General features: G+C 44.7%; 1 protein-coding gene across 1 annotated transcript; it reads right to left on the bottom strand.

Annotated features, from left to right (window-relative positions):
- Nucleotides 1-1,730: 1,730 nt before the first annotated feature.
- Smim34 (small integral membrane protein 34) lies at nt 1,731-3,062 on the bottom strand. Its single transcript, XM_057763806.1, has 2 exons — nt 2,978-3,062; nt 1,731-2,128 (listed from the first exon to the last, which is right to left on the bottom strand). Exons 1-2 carry the CDS (start codon nt 3,060-3,062, stop codon nt 1,731-1,733), a joined length of 483 nt encoding a protein of 160 aa, XP_057619789.1.
- Nucleotides 3,063-14,402: the final 11,340 nt, after the last annotated feature.

The raw sequence follows: 14,402 nt of genomic DNA, 5'->3' as shown, positions 1-14,402 counted from the left end.
AAGGCTGCCTATGTGCTGGTGAAACTGGTCCATGCCTGAACAAACTGGGGGCCACTTGTGTGGAAGGTGACGATGGCCTTTCACAAGCCAGGAGGACTACCACTGTGGCTCAGACAGCACCCTCCTGACAAGGGACAGTGGCAGTGTTCATATTCTCCAGAGAGCTCCAGGCATGTGAGCACATGGCACGGCAGACGTGACAAATGACTGTGACTGACCTCTTCCACGGTGTCGAGTTTTCAGAAGTGTCTGCTTACAGCATGAATGTTGAGGCTGGATGGCATGCGTCTCTTTTCCTGCCTGTCCTATGATTCATCAATCAATCTTTTCAATTCTGTTGTAATTTGTTATTGGGCATCTCATACGTACTTCCTGGCAGGGTCCATATATCCTGGACAAGAATCCCTATGTCCCACACTGATGTCACCCCTGCCAGGTTTGGAAGCGTCTGACTGATAGGGGTGTCCATGAACTACACAGAACCGAGAGAGGGCGGTTGCTTATAAATGTGATCTGCTCTGGCTCCTGGCTCTGTGGGTATTTATTCAGTGCCGCCCTGGGATGCTCTTGGAGGGAACCTTTGCAACCCCTAACTGCTGGCCAGGATTACCTGCCCCCCACTGCTCCTTTGAGAACCTCTGTGGTGTGTGCGTGTGTGCGCGCGCGTGCAAGAGAAGGTGACAGTGTGTGACATGAAAGCAGAAAGGGACGCTCTTTGGAAAAAGGAAGGGGCCAGCAAGAGAAGAGCAGGGACAGAGGGAGCATCAGCAAGATCATAGTATAATGGTGTGTGGAAATATAATAAGTACATTTGAGTGCTAACTAAAATTTAATTCAAAAAGGATCTGAATTCTGAAAATGCCAAGTACTAAAGCCATCAACACCGTCATTGTCATCGCTGCTGCCACCACCCGGCAGCATTCGCTGTGCCCATTGCCGCCGCCGCCGCCGCCGCCACCACCACCACCACCACCACCACCACCACCACCACCACCACCACCACCATATGCCTCTGTGTGTGTCCTCTGCATTTGCAAACCCAGCCACATGCAGGATCTCCCTAGTGCTTATCTACGGGGTGCAGTGGGCAGCTCTGGCACTGTTCTCCTCAGGTGACTGTAAGCTGAGTTTCACAGAAGCTCAGTGATAGGTTCTCAGATGTCAAAACAGGGCTAACCACCCCCAGACCAGCACCTGGGGTTCCTGAGTCCAAAGTGACTGGCTTGTACAATGTACCCAACTCTTGCAGAGAAACTGAAGAACTCTTAGCTTCAGCTCTGAACAACGTCGCTCCTAAATTCAAGGGAGCAAGTCTTTGAAATGAAGTCACTTTGGGGGACGATCCCAAGTCCCACTTGTTCCAGGTGATCAACTGCCACTCAAAAAGGGATACGATTCCTAGAAGGTGAACGTTAATCCCAAGAATTTGACTCCAGGTTCAGCCTTCACCCATGACAAGAAGCCATCCCTTTGCCCTCAGGAGTATCCTGAATTCCCTGAGAACCCTGAGTCTCCCTCTGACCTATGGCTTCTATTGTTTCTTCTTATCCCAGGAAAATCTGAGCCATAAGCTGCTGATGACTCTTCATCTCAGAAGTGTCATGGCCAGAGATGCTCACCCTGCCCTTATCCAGGGTTCAGTTTCTTCTTCAAGATCCCAGGCAGGCCCCAAACTCCTCCACCTGCAAAACAGCCAAAGCCTCCCAATGATCGTCTATTGGCCCTGACTTTCAAGGGACCGCCTGGGTTCCCGTGTGGAGCCTGCCATCTTCACCCTTTGGTTCTGGGTCATCTTGTTGAGGCTGAAGGGCAGCTGTATTGTGGATGATCAGGGAGCACTTAGCCACCTTGCTCTGAAACCCTTTCCTTTTGAGTTCGGAAGTTAAGTTTGAGTAATAAGTGTTCTCCAAGGAGCTCTCGTTTCTCCTGAGGATGTTGCTGGCCAGCCGGAAGACAAAGATCACACCATAGATGCCGATGATGGCAAGGATGTACCAGGTGGCACTGACCGCGTCTGACAGCCTCAGGGTCCTGGTGGAATTGGTGCTGTTCCTCCCCTCCACAGGGTCACGCAAGAAGGAACTGGACTGGGTCTGGTTGAAGGCAGCCTGGGGTTTCCATTTGATCACTGGGAACCAGGGAAACAGAAAGGCCAGATGAGACAGAGTGTCCTGGGCTAAGAGTGGAGGCCCATATCCAAAACCACGGAGGAGCGAGTGCTCAGGACAGCTTTTGGAGGCTTCCTATGTGCAAAGTGAGAACCTATCAATATATGTGCCACACTCCGCAAAAATCAACAGTTCAAAAGACGTGTTCTTGACTATAACATCATCAAGTTTAACCACACTTCAAATTGTTTAAATGTGTTTGCACATCAGAAGACCAAAATCTAGGAGACCGAAGAGATGGCTCAGTGGATAAGAGTGGGTGCTGCTCTTGCAGAGGATCTGAATTCAATCCCCAGCACCCATGTCAGATGGCCCTCAACTCCAGGGATCCCATGCCCTCTTCTGGTCCCCTTGGGCCCCTGCTCGTGCACAGAGACGCATTCACCAACACATAACTGGAAAATTAAAGCTTAAAAATGGACAAATGGCAAATTGTAGAAACTGCCATTTATACTGCCGATTGTCTCATCAGCCTTCAGTCCTAAAAGAAGAAAAAATCTAAAATCTCAGCAGGAAAATGTGCAATCAGATCACAGGAAAAAGAGGAAGGACCTTCAGTGTAAAGGGAAACGTCACCATGAGGGAAGTGTAAATAAAAATGGAACTTTTTTCATCAGCTTGTGCTGCTTCAGAACTCCCTGTGTGTGTGTGGATGGGGTAACAAGGCCCTGCTGTCAAGCACAAACCTGTCCCATCAGTACAGAAGGCTTCTTGGCTCTACTGACACTCAGGATGCACTTACTGACCCTGCCACCTGTCCCCAGCAGCTGGTCCCAAAGACACTCTAGCACAGGTCTGAACTGCAGAACCGGCCCCTGGATTGGCGGCCCCTGGATTGGCGGGCCCTGGATTGGCGGCCCTGGATTGGCGGGCCCTGGATTGGCGGGCCCCCATCCACAGACTGAACCAGCCGTGTGGGAGTATGTGCGAAGGAAACACCGAGCCTGTCTTGAATACCCAAGGGCCTCTCTCCTCCTGTTAGTCCCCAAACAGTACATTGTGACAGCTGTTTGTGTAGCAGTTACAATTGGCCACACAGGAGAATGTGCACAGGGTATTTTCAAATTTTATATTATTTTACATAAACGACTGAAGCATTCATAGATTCTCTAACTGTGGGAACCCTGGAACCAATCCTCCAAGTCGATGGAGGAAGTCCTGGATAACTAAGTCATTACAGCCCACGTGAGGGTGAAATACATGCAGAGGAGCCCTGAAGAGACTTTTAGATCTAAACATTAATCAGTGAAAGCTAAGCTAAAACAGACATATTGTGGAAACCTACAGGTGCATTGATTCGCCCGTAGTTTATGAGCGTCCGCTCAGCCAGACTCCCTTCCCTGACGCAGGCGCCTGAGTGAATGAGATTATGAAAAAGAAAGGCCGTTCGGTCCCAGAGTCGCAGGGTTTCACCCGCGGTCACTTGGTTCCATCGTTCCCATGTCTGTGACAGAGCAGTATGCACGGAGGGGGTGTGTGGAGGAGGAGGGGCTCTCCATATGGTGGCCAAGAAAGAGAACGGGTGGCTGGACTTCCAGAGTCCCCGTCAAGGTCACTCTTCCGATGACCTAATGTCCTCCTCCTAGGCTCCACAGCTCCCAGCAGCACCTGTGACCACTCCTCCAAGCCGCAGCAGTGTAACTGGGAGAATGCACAAGAAATGGGTGTCCTGGTTGCCCCGAGAAGGGAACTGGGGGTGTGAGATGGACTTTGCGCATTTTGGTTATGCGGTATGTACTTAGTTTTAAAAATAAGTTAATTTTCACAAACAAGAAGTACAAGTTGCCTTTTCTAGTCTCTTTGGTTCTGGGCAAAGACATCGCATGCTCTTGTCTGATGGGAAGATTAAGATCTCAGCTGCTGTTTAACTCAAAACCCTTCTCTGCAGAGGAAGCCAGAGAAGCCACATCCCACAAGTGTCTTTGTTGGCTTCAGCTCAGTCTGCAGGCCCACCCTGGACGTTTGTTTGCTGCTGGCTCTGTTTTCTAAAGCACGACATCAGAGTTTGTTTTAAATCAGAGTTCCTTGGCGGAATGAGTGGATACTCTTACTTGTTTTACATAAAGGACGGTTTAAATGTCAATCTTCCAGCCACACAGAGCCCAGGACCAGTGAGATTAGACTCTCAGAACTGTAGCTCTTGGAAGCATTTCTACACACTGGTCAAATAGTTTAAGACCTTGAGGAAGTACAAGGGGAAAAAAAATCTCACAATTACTATTATTTTTTAAATAGCTGATCAACCCTATAAGAATACAGTAAGTTTTGATTAGTGTGAGAGAATTTTTTAAACTTAAAATGCATGTATAAACCCATAGGACTTCCTGGAAATTGCTAGAATGCTGTTATATATTCAAATGCAGAATAAAATCTACCCAGCTAAGAGCGACAGACATTCAGTTGCTTTCAAGTCAGCCTGCTCTCAATTTGAAAGATGCTAACTATATTGACGATGCAATCAGTGTGCTTTGTCTATGTAGGGTGAGAGAAAACTAGCTTGTATTTTAAAGCATGAATATGTCCTGTGGCAGGGGCGTGCCCACCGACACCTGTTGTTCACTGACAAGGCAGTTGCTCCCACTACTCACGGTCCATGAGCTGGTCTTGGCCTTGACTCTCAGGAGGCAAATTCAAGGGGCTGCTCCAGAGGGGAGAGGAGATGATGACAGGCTCCTTCCTACAGGTCACAGCTCCAGCGTGCCCAGGCGGCACCCCGAGCACTGCAGAGCAAGCCCAAGCAAAACCTAGCCCACTGCAAGTGAAGACTTCACTTCTGAAGCGCAGCAGAGGGTCTGAGTGAGTCCTCTGTGCCACGTGAGACAGCGCCAGCTGCCTGTGGCTTGTTAGGTCCAAAGCAAAGGACTCTTCAGTTTGTTTATTTTAAATTCAGGTCCTAGGAAGCCTGTAGCCCTCCGCAGGGCGCGTGGGAAGCTGGCAATGCTGGGTCGTTCTCTCTGAGACTGGATGGCCAGTCTAAGCAGGATGGTTCCTGCATGGCCCTATCCTGCATTTGCCCTGTTGCGGGTGTGGCCACTGCCCAAGTGTAGCAGAGGGCCATTGTCACAGGGCCAGTGTCCAAGCGCAATCATGGCCAAAAGTCACCAGCTTCCTCTCTGGCAGTCTCCTGATGAAGACAAGCAGCAGGAAGGAACAGGCCCAGGACAGCATGCGGGGACCCCTAGGAGGAGCTGGTGAGTGTACTGGCCAGGGTTCTCTAGAGGAACAGCATGCAGGAAAGGGGTTTTCACAAGGCTTACAGGATGTGACCTGGGCAGTCCAGCAATGGCTGTCCCACACTGGAGAGGCCAAGGTCCTGTCATTGCTCAGAGCAGTCCTGACCCGGCACTGAGGGCCTGGAGAATTGCTGGAGAGCTGCTGGCTCTAATATTGGTGATAAAACGCCACAGCAATAGGGTAGGTGGACTCGCCAATGAGCGTGAAGGCAAGCAGGCAAAAACCAAACTGTTCCTTTTCCTTATCTTCTTACCAGGCTACCACCAGAAGGTGTGGCCCAGGTGTAGGGCAAGTCTTCCTGCTTCAAATAATAGGATCAAGAAACCCTCACAGGAGTGTCAGCATAGATTTCAGACCCCAGAAAGACCCGGATAAACTAATAATCCATCTGAGATCTCGTTTCCTTGGGGTGAAAAAATCAGATGATCATAGGATTAACTCCCCTAATGAGAAATGAAGGAACAAATGCAAACGTACCTGTGAAGGGATGGCCCCCGGAACAGTAATGCCATGTGACCCCACGCTTTCCTTGTCTGTGGATTTCAAAATCTGGACCAAAGGTTCTCAGAAAAACATAAATTATCAAAGATGCCCCAAAAGCAGCTTTAAAACTCGGAAATGTTGGTTATCAGAGAGAAGATGGGTGGGGGGCTTTAACATCACCACCCAGAGAATCACATGGTGCCTCCTTCTCAGAAGTCAGTCCTGCTGGTGCTCACTGGAGAATTTGAGTGCGGCCTTTGTTCTGCTTTTTTAAATACTAGAAATCATGAAGAAAGGAAATAAATCTCTGGATTTATTTCGATGAAGCTAATCTGTCATTGATAACCTGATAGACTCACCAGGACACACAGAAATGGCAGGCCAGCTTCATGCATGGATTTAGAAGTGTAACCACTGTAAACACAGTCGGAACCAGTGTGTTGTGGTGGCGTGGGTGGAGCTGGGGACACACTCTGTAGAACCAGTGTGGTGTGATGGCGTGGGTGGAGCTGGGGACACACTCTGCAGTAACTGTGGATTGTCATGGCAGTGGGTGGAGCTGAGGACACACTCTGCAGTAACTGTGGATTGTCATGGCATGGGTGGAGCTGGGGACACACTCCTAGCTTCCTAGTATGCATAGCATCCTGAGTTCACTCCCCAACACCCTCAAGGAAACTATGGTGGAAGTCAGGCATGGTTACTCATGCCTGTAATTCAACTCTCCAGAAACAGTGACAGGAGGAGTCTAAGTTCAATGCCAGCCTAAGCTAAATAGTGCAATCCTGTCACAAACAATGATTTAAAAATTACAGAAGTATTTTTTGATGTTCAGAAGCCCACTACTGTGATTTTTCACAGAATTCTCAACTGAATGTGTTCATCTCCATAGATGAGGGATGCATATCAGTTAAATTACTATTCCATCCTGATTTTTTAAAGCTGGATGGATGAAAAGGAGCCTGTGTCCCTGTATGCTAGTTAAATACATCTCAAGTCAGAAAGCAGACAGGTTTACTCAGGAAACATCAATGGACTTAGATGGAACACACATGAAAAGCTAAGAAACTCCAAGAAAAAGGTCAAGAAAGAAGTCAATAGGAGCTGTTCAGACTGTGAAGCTGTGGCAGTGGAAAGCACTTCCCTCTGGCCCTGGAGCAGGCAGACAGACAGACAGGATCCTATGCAGTCTGGACACAGACGGGCAGCCTTCAGGAAACATTACAGAAGGAAGAAGAGATTTCACACTGGTGGAGAAAAGATTCCTCAGACATGGATGGGAATCTTGAGTCGCTTGTGAAGGAGGAACATCTCACCGCCACTCAATGCCAGACCAGTTCCCAATGGAAAGAGACTCAGAAGATCCAACAGAATGTAGAGAGAACAGACACAAAAACTTCCCTGTGTGTGTGCACACACCCCACAACCTTGTAGGCATATATGGAGGCCAGAGGTTGTCGTGGAAAGAACCTCTGTCAGTTGTCCACCATAGAGTTCTAAAGAGGGGACCTATTTATCTACCAGCCATCTATCCCTGTCTGTCCGTCCGTCCATCCATCCATCCGTCCGTCCATCCGTCCGTCTGTCCATCCGTCCATCCATCCATCCCTCTAACCATCCATCTATCCATCCACCTATCTGTATGTCTATCATCTATCTATCTATCTATCTATCTATCTATCTATCTATCTATCTATCATCTATCTATCTGCTACCTATTATCTGTCTATCATCTATCTATCATCTATCTATCTGCTACCTATTATCTGTCTATCATCTATCTATCATCTGTCTGTCTATCTATCTATCTATCTATCTATCTATCCATCCATCCATCCATCTATCTATCTATCATCCATCATCTGCCCGTGTCCATGTCTATAAGTGTCTGAGTGTATGACACATGCCTGTTGAAGCACAGATGCCAGAAGGGAGCATATGATGTTTTCCTCCATTGTTCCCACCTGTTCCACCAAGGTAGGGTCTCTTCCTGAGTCCTGGGCTTGCTCCTCAGCAAGGCTGGAGAACAGCACACTTCAGCCATCTTCCTGGTTCTGCTCTCCTCAGTGCTGGACTTCCCAGGTGTTCCTTACAAACTTGGATGCTGGCCACCAAAGCCTGCTCCTCATAGTGACAGAGTTGTTCTTAACTGCTCGGCCATCTCTGCAGCCATTTCACATTGTATTTTAAGACCTAGTCTCTCGTAGAATCTGGAGCTTGCTGTTTTGTCTAGACTGGCTGGCCAGCAAGTCATGGGGGTTTGCCTGTCTGCCTCCTTAGTACTAGGAGCATAGACACACAGTGCTATGCCAGATTTTTTCGTGGATGCCAGGGATCCAAACTCAGATTCCTCAGAAGGCACAGCAAGTGCTTTACCCATTGAGCACCTTTTCTTCCCAACAAAGATTCATTTAGATAATTACAGATCTAGAAATCTTTTCAAACATGATACAAAATTCAGAGAGATGATGGGAGGATGGGGAGGGAAGGACACACAGAGTGGAGAGGGTGGGAGAAAGGGATCAGTTCCTTAAGAACTGAAAGGTTCTTCATGGAAAACATCAAGAGTCGAGAATGATAAGAACAAGAGAGGGGATATGGCGCTATGATAAACTGCTCACTTTCTCGGTATTCGGAAGACTTCAACATTGAACACAGCTCAGAATCCCTCCCTCCCTCCTCTCTCTCCCAGTCCCTTCCTCCCTTCCTTTCCCCCTCCCTCCCTCTTTCTCCCTTCATACCCTGCATGTTGGGTAGACCTTGCACATGCTAGGCACACACTCTAACACTCAACTAAGCCTCCAACTCCATGATGTCCTTTCTGCAGATAATAGAAATATAAATGCTCATGACAATCATGCAAAGATTCTGTTTCACTGCTCGGAGTTGAGAAAAGGTGGTTGTCGAGTGGACGACCTCATGGCACCATTTCTCCAGACTCACTAGAGTTTACAGCACTCAGAACCGTGTCCACACATCATGACAGCTCATGGATGTCACCTGTTATCATGTAGGCTATTAAGGACAGTGGGCATAATTAAAATCTATAGCATGCATACCTTCTGGTCCATCACTCATCTCCTGGGTATTTAGGGTAACAGTGTGGGTGTGTTTACAGGACACTGGTGCAGATATGGCCTTTGCCCACTGTTTAACAGCCAAAGACAGGAAACCATCAAGAGAGGAGCAGCCAGGAGAGGGTGTCTATGTAACCAGGTCCTCTGCTGGTGTTAAGGTAACCAGGGAGATGCTGGCACTGTTGAGTGTAGGAGGAGGATCGGTAAGCATGGTGCAGTTTGGTGTGGACCAGACCTTGGCTTGCATACATCACTGGACATTCCTGTATGTGCAAAAGTATCCCCAAAAGGAGAGAGAGCCTTGTGTTGCCCCTAGACTGCATCATTTTGCCCTGTGTGTACTGCCCAGTGAAAAGTAGATTCTATTGTTTAAGAGTTCATAAAGAACCTGTTAACCCTTGCAGGGATTCACACTTTTCTGTGTGTGTGGCGAATTCTTGCTTTTGAGCATTTGAAATATGATCCCTTAGCCTTCAGTCTATGCTCTTGATCTGCATTTTCTTGTAGGAATCTTTATGTAAACTACAGTCTGTTCCCAGAAAGAGAATTAATAGACAGCAAAACAAACCATGCATGCAGGTTGCCTTGACTTCAACCTCCTCCCTCCCCCCCAAAAAAGCCTTTTGGAATTCAGTCATTAAGCCCCAATTTCAGGCCTTTCTAGCACCTTGGATGCTGGTGTGGAATCTGCTTCTGAAACCAGAAATTGGGGCCAGAATTTGTGCACTGGTTGATGGCCATGGATGCTCTTCCCCGTTGTGGCGAGAATGTGTTATAGCAAGCAGGCCATTGCCACATAGGTGCGAGGTAGGATTCTATATGTGGCCAGCACACAAAACCTCAATAGGCAGCCATGCAGGTGTCCTGGTATATTGTCTATCAAAATAATTATTATATGTGGATTTTATACATGAATATGCAGTAATAATTTTTGCAAATAATCATTCCTAATCAGGATGGCTCTAGAATTCGGCTTTGCCATGTGCATTTTTTATAAAGAGCAAGGTTGTAAATAGTTTTGGATTTGTGATCCGTAGACTCTTTTCTGTTGCTGTTTTTGTATGTGGTGTGGTATCGATGAAGGCGCAAGTCATAAACAATCCCACACCAGTTTGGAATTGTGATTAATAGGGTGGTATTTATTTAAAGGGGAATAAACTTACAGATCACGGTCCCAGACAACAGCCCTCTGCGCACGCAATTGGGAAGAAGTCTAGTCGCCGGAACCGGAGCAGGAAGTAAAGAGAGAGAGGAGGGAAGTGGCCGCTTTTTTTAAAGGGAAAGATACCACGCCCCAATGGGCTGGTATCTTGGTGGCTATTGGCTGGAGGAGCGGAAGGACCTCCCGCAACACCTCCCCCTTTTATTTAAGTAAGAGAGTTCTAAACCTACTATGAAATTATATACAATAAGTACAAATATCCTATTCTAACTAGCTTAGGTCTTATATAATAAATAGCTTGGCTAAGTCATGAGTCGAAAGTAACTACATTTATATAGTCTTCAACCCCATCGAAGATCTGAGAAGGGAAATAATGTTACCTGAGTAATTAGGAAGTGCAATCAAACAACTTCTAAAACATGCAACAAATCACAGAGACAACTAGCTACCTGGGCAATCACCCAAGGTCACGTTTGCAGCGTTGAAGCAACCAACTTTGGCTAAGGCCTAACATAACTGACACACCATTTTCAAAGGCAAGAAACTTGTCAAAACTATCTTACCCTGTCTTGGCAGGATATGACAGTCCTGTTTTTTCCATTCACAGATACTCTGTATTTCTGTCAGTGGTTGAGGTATGGGCATTTCTTTACCCAAAGGCCAGTTCAGCCAAGAAGAAAGGCTCCGGGTGGAGTGTCTTTGGTGCTCAACATTCTCTCGGGAATAGAGCGGTGTTGCCAGGAGCAATTGTGTCTCACTACCACAAAACTCTGAGTTAGATTAAAGGCCATTTTCTACAGCTCTTTGAAGAGGTTGAAGATTATCTATCTATACTGAGTATAATCTCTATGTATCTAAAGAACCTGATTAGTCTAATTATAAATGACAAACTTAGAATACTATTGATCTATATAATTCTCAATACCTATCTAACTTAAAGACTAAGACAATAAATAACTGTGAAACAAATGAGGACAATGACCTCCAAATATAAGCAATGTACAAATATACATTGCAGTATGGTAAATATATATCAATACACAAGCAATATGTAAATATCTTAATCAGAGGTAGAAATGTACACTGCAATATGGTAAATATATACAATATATATCAATACAATATATGTCAATACATAAAAAATGTTTTTAAACAGAGGTAGAAACATGCATGCATACAATAGTCAATATAATTTCACTTTGTATCAATATATAAGAATCGATACCAATACATTTGTCTCAAAACAATAACTCACGAGTACCAACAAGTACCAATCTATTATCCCTCTTTTTTTTTTTTTCAAATGATCCCTGAGCTTATTATAAAATTCCTTCCCCAACCCTCAACCATATACCAATTTATAATCAACCCCTAAATGATGTCCCTAAACCCAAGGGCAAACTTTACTGGGAGAGGGGACGTCGTCCTCTAGAGTTACTTCCAGCTGTCATGGGGGCGACGTTCTTTCTGGGGGATCCTGTGAAAGTAAAATGATGGTTAAATTTCAAGATCGATGTCTTTTAAAATTGCAAATAGTCTCTGAGTATTTTGTGCAGGTCTGGCCAGAATGTTGTAAAGATGTGCACCATTTCAGCTAACCAAGTTGGAACTGTCTTGTGCAGCTGGTATCCAAAACAGGTCTTGTAGTAGCGCTATCAGTATCATGACGTCATATCAACCAGGTGGAGTTGTTGTTGTGGGGCCCCATCTTCTTCCTGGAAACTTCAAATGTCACTTCAGGAAAAACTCATTGTTCATTGTGAAAAACTTAAACATCAATCATATAGACATACACACACACACATACACACACACACATATATATTCAATGAAAGGAATGATAGATATATTCAATGAAAAGTATGATAGATATGAAGAAAAGCAAAGATGTTTTCTAAACTCATATTTCTTTCTGTCCCCTATCATGGCTCTTGACATGAGACAGAAACTCCAGAAACTCTGGGTTTTTCTCTTACCAACAGGCTTGGAATTGGAGAGGGACTGAGCCAGAGTCCAACTTCAAAACCAGCTCTATAAATTTAGAAATATGGTTTAGTATATTTTACTTACACAACTTATTCAGTTTTCTTAATAGTTCCTATTGGGCAAGTATTTTTCCATCTGTCAGTATCCAAACATCCAGGATCCCTTGAATTTTTCAAAGATGAGTGTTTTCCTGTGGAGATAAGAACAGAACCCTGCCCCCATTCTATATGTTTTTCTTACCACCTGTAGGAATATCATCATTGTGGATGAGTTGTCATTTCTCCTTTCCAAGAGGTTTCTCCTCTTCAAATCGAACCTTTATTAATTTTGATGGTATCCACAATTTTTCTTCTCCTGTGGAAACAAGAGCAAAACCCCTTCCCCAACGTAGCACATCTCCTGGCTTCCATTGAGAGGTCAGCACATCTTTGAAATAAATTGGTTGATTTAGTTCAGCAGACTTTTCCATTATCCAATGTCTTTCTGCTGCTGTCGTTCCTTTCTCATTAGCGTTAAGAAAATTCAAGGTCAATAAAGCATTATGTAATCTATTTCTGGGGGTATTTTCGGTCCCTTTCTGTTTGTTCAGCATATCCTTTATAGTACGATTTGATCTTTCTATAACTGCCTGACCTGTGGGATTATGTGGTATACCTGTAATGTGTTTTATATTATAATAAGCAAAAAAGCGTTTCATTTTCTTAGATACATATGCTGGACCATTGTCTGTCTTTATTTGTGCAGGTATTCCCATGATGGCCATAACTTCCAATAGATGTGTGATTACTGAATCAGCCTTTTCTGAGCTCAGGGCAGTAGCCCATTGAAAACCTGAATACGTGTCTATGGTGTGGTGTACATATTTTAATTTACCAAATTCCATAAAGTGGAACACATCCATCTGCCAGATTTCATTTCTCTTAGTACCCTTTGGGTTACTCCCTGCAGGCAACGGTGTTTGATTATAGAAGGAACAAGTAGGACATCTCTTTATAATGTCCTTAGCTTGTTGCCATGTAATGGAAAATTCTTTCTTTAGGCCTTTACTATTGACATGATGCTTCTTATGAAATTCTGAGGCCTGCAACACGCTTCCAATCAATAATTGATCAATCTCAGCGTTGCCTTGTGCTAGAGGACCAGGCAGACCTGTATGGGACCGGATGTGTGTTATGTACATCGGACAAAGCCTGTTCCTGATTATGTCTTGTACCTGGATAAACAATGAAGTTAACTCTGTGTCATCTGGTATAAATTCAGCAGTTTCAATATGCAAGATAACTCTTTCTGCATATTGTGAATCTGTAACTATATTAAGAGGTTCTTTAAAATCCCTTAGCACCATAAGAATGGCATATAATTCTGCCTTCTGGACAGAATTATAAGGGCTTTGTTCCACCTTACTCAATTCATCTGACTTATAACCTGCTTTCCCTGATTTATTTGCATCAGTATAGAATGTACGGGCTCCAGTTATTGGAGCATCACGTACAATTCTAGGAAGAATCCAAGAAGTTCTCTTTATTAGGTTAAGTCTACCACTTTTGGGATAGTTGCTATTAATTTCTCCCAAAAAATTAGCACAAGCTCTTTGCCATGGTTCATTGTCTTCCCATAACTTTTTTATTTCTTCAGTAGTAAAAGGCACTATAATTTCTGCTGGGTCTATACCTGCTAGTTGACGAAGTCTCAGTTTACCCTTTATAATTAATTCAGAGACTTTTTCCACATAAGTTTTTAATTTTTTACTTGGTTTATTAGGTATAAATATCCACTCTAAAATAATATCTTCCCTCTGCATTAGAATCCCTGTAGGAGAAATTCTGGAAGGCAATATGACTAGGATGCAGCTAAGATTTGGGTTCACCCTATCCACATGTGCCTCCTGTAATTTTTCCTCAATCATTGTCAGTTCCTTTTCTGCTTCAGCTGTCAGTTTTCTTGGACTATTCAAATCTTTATCACCATCTAAGGTTTTGTTTAAATGAACTATTAGATCAGGTGTTATCCCAACAGCTGGTCGTAGACTGGAAATGTCTCCTAACAATCTTTGGAAATCATTAAGAGTCTTTAACCTGTCTCGCCTAATTTGTGCCTTTTGCGTTTTAATTTTCTCTAACCCTATTCTGTAACCTAGGTAATTAATAGAATTTCCTCTTTGAATCTTTTCAGGGGCAATTTGTAATCCCCACCTAGGCAAGACTTTCTTTACTTCTTCAAACATCCTTTCTAAAGTATCTTTATTTGAATCAGATAACAAGATGTCATCCATGTAATGGTAAATTATGGACT

Source organism: Chionomys nivalis, chromosome 3, assembly GCF_950005125.1.
Source record: "Chionomys nivalis chromosome 3, mChiNiv1.1, whole genome shotgun sequence".
Classification (NCBI taxonomy): domain Eukaryota; kingdom Metazoa; phylum Chordata; class Mammalia; order Rodentia; family Cricetidae; genus Chionomys; species Chionomys nivalis.
This window is presented reverse-complemented; position numbering and strand designations above follow the sequence as displayed.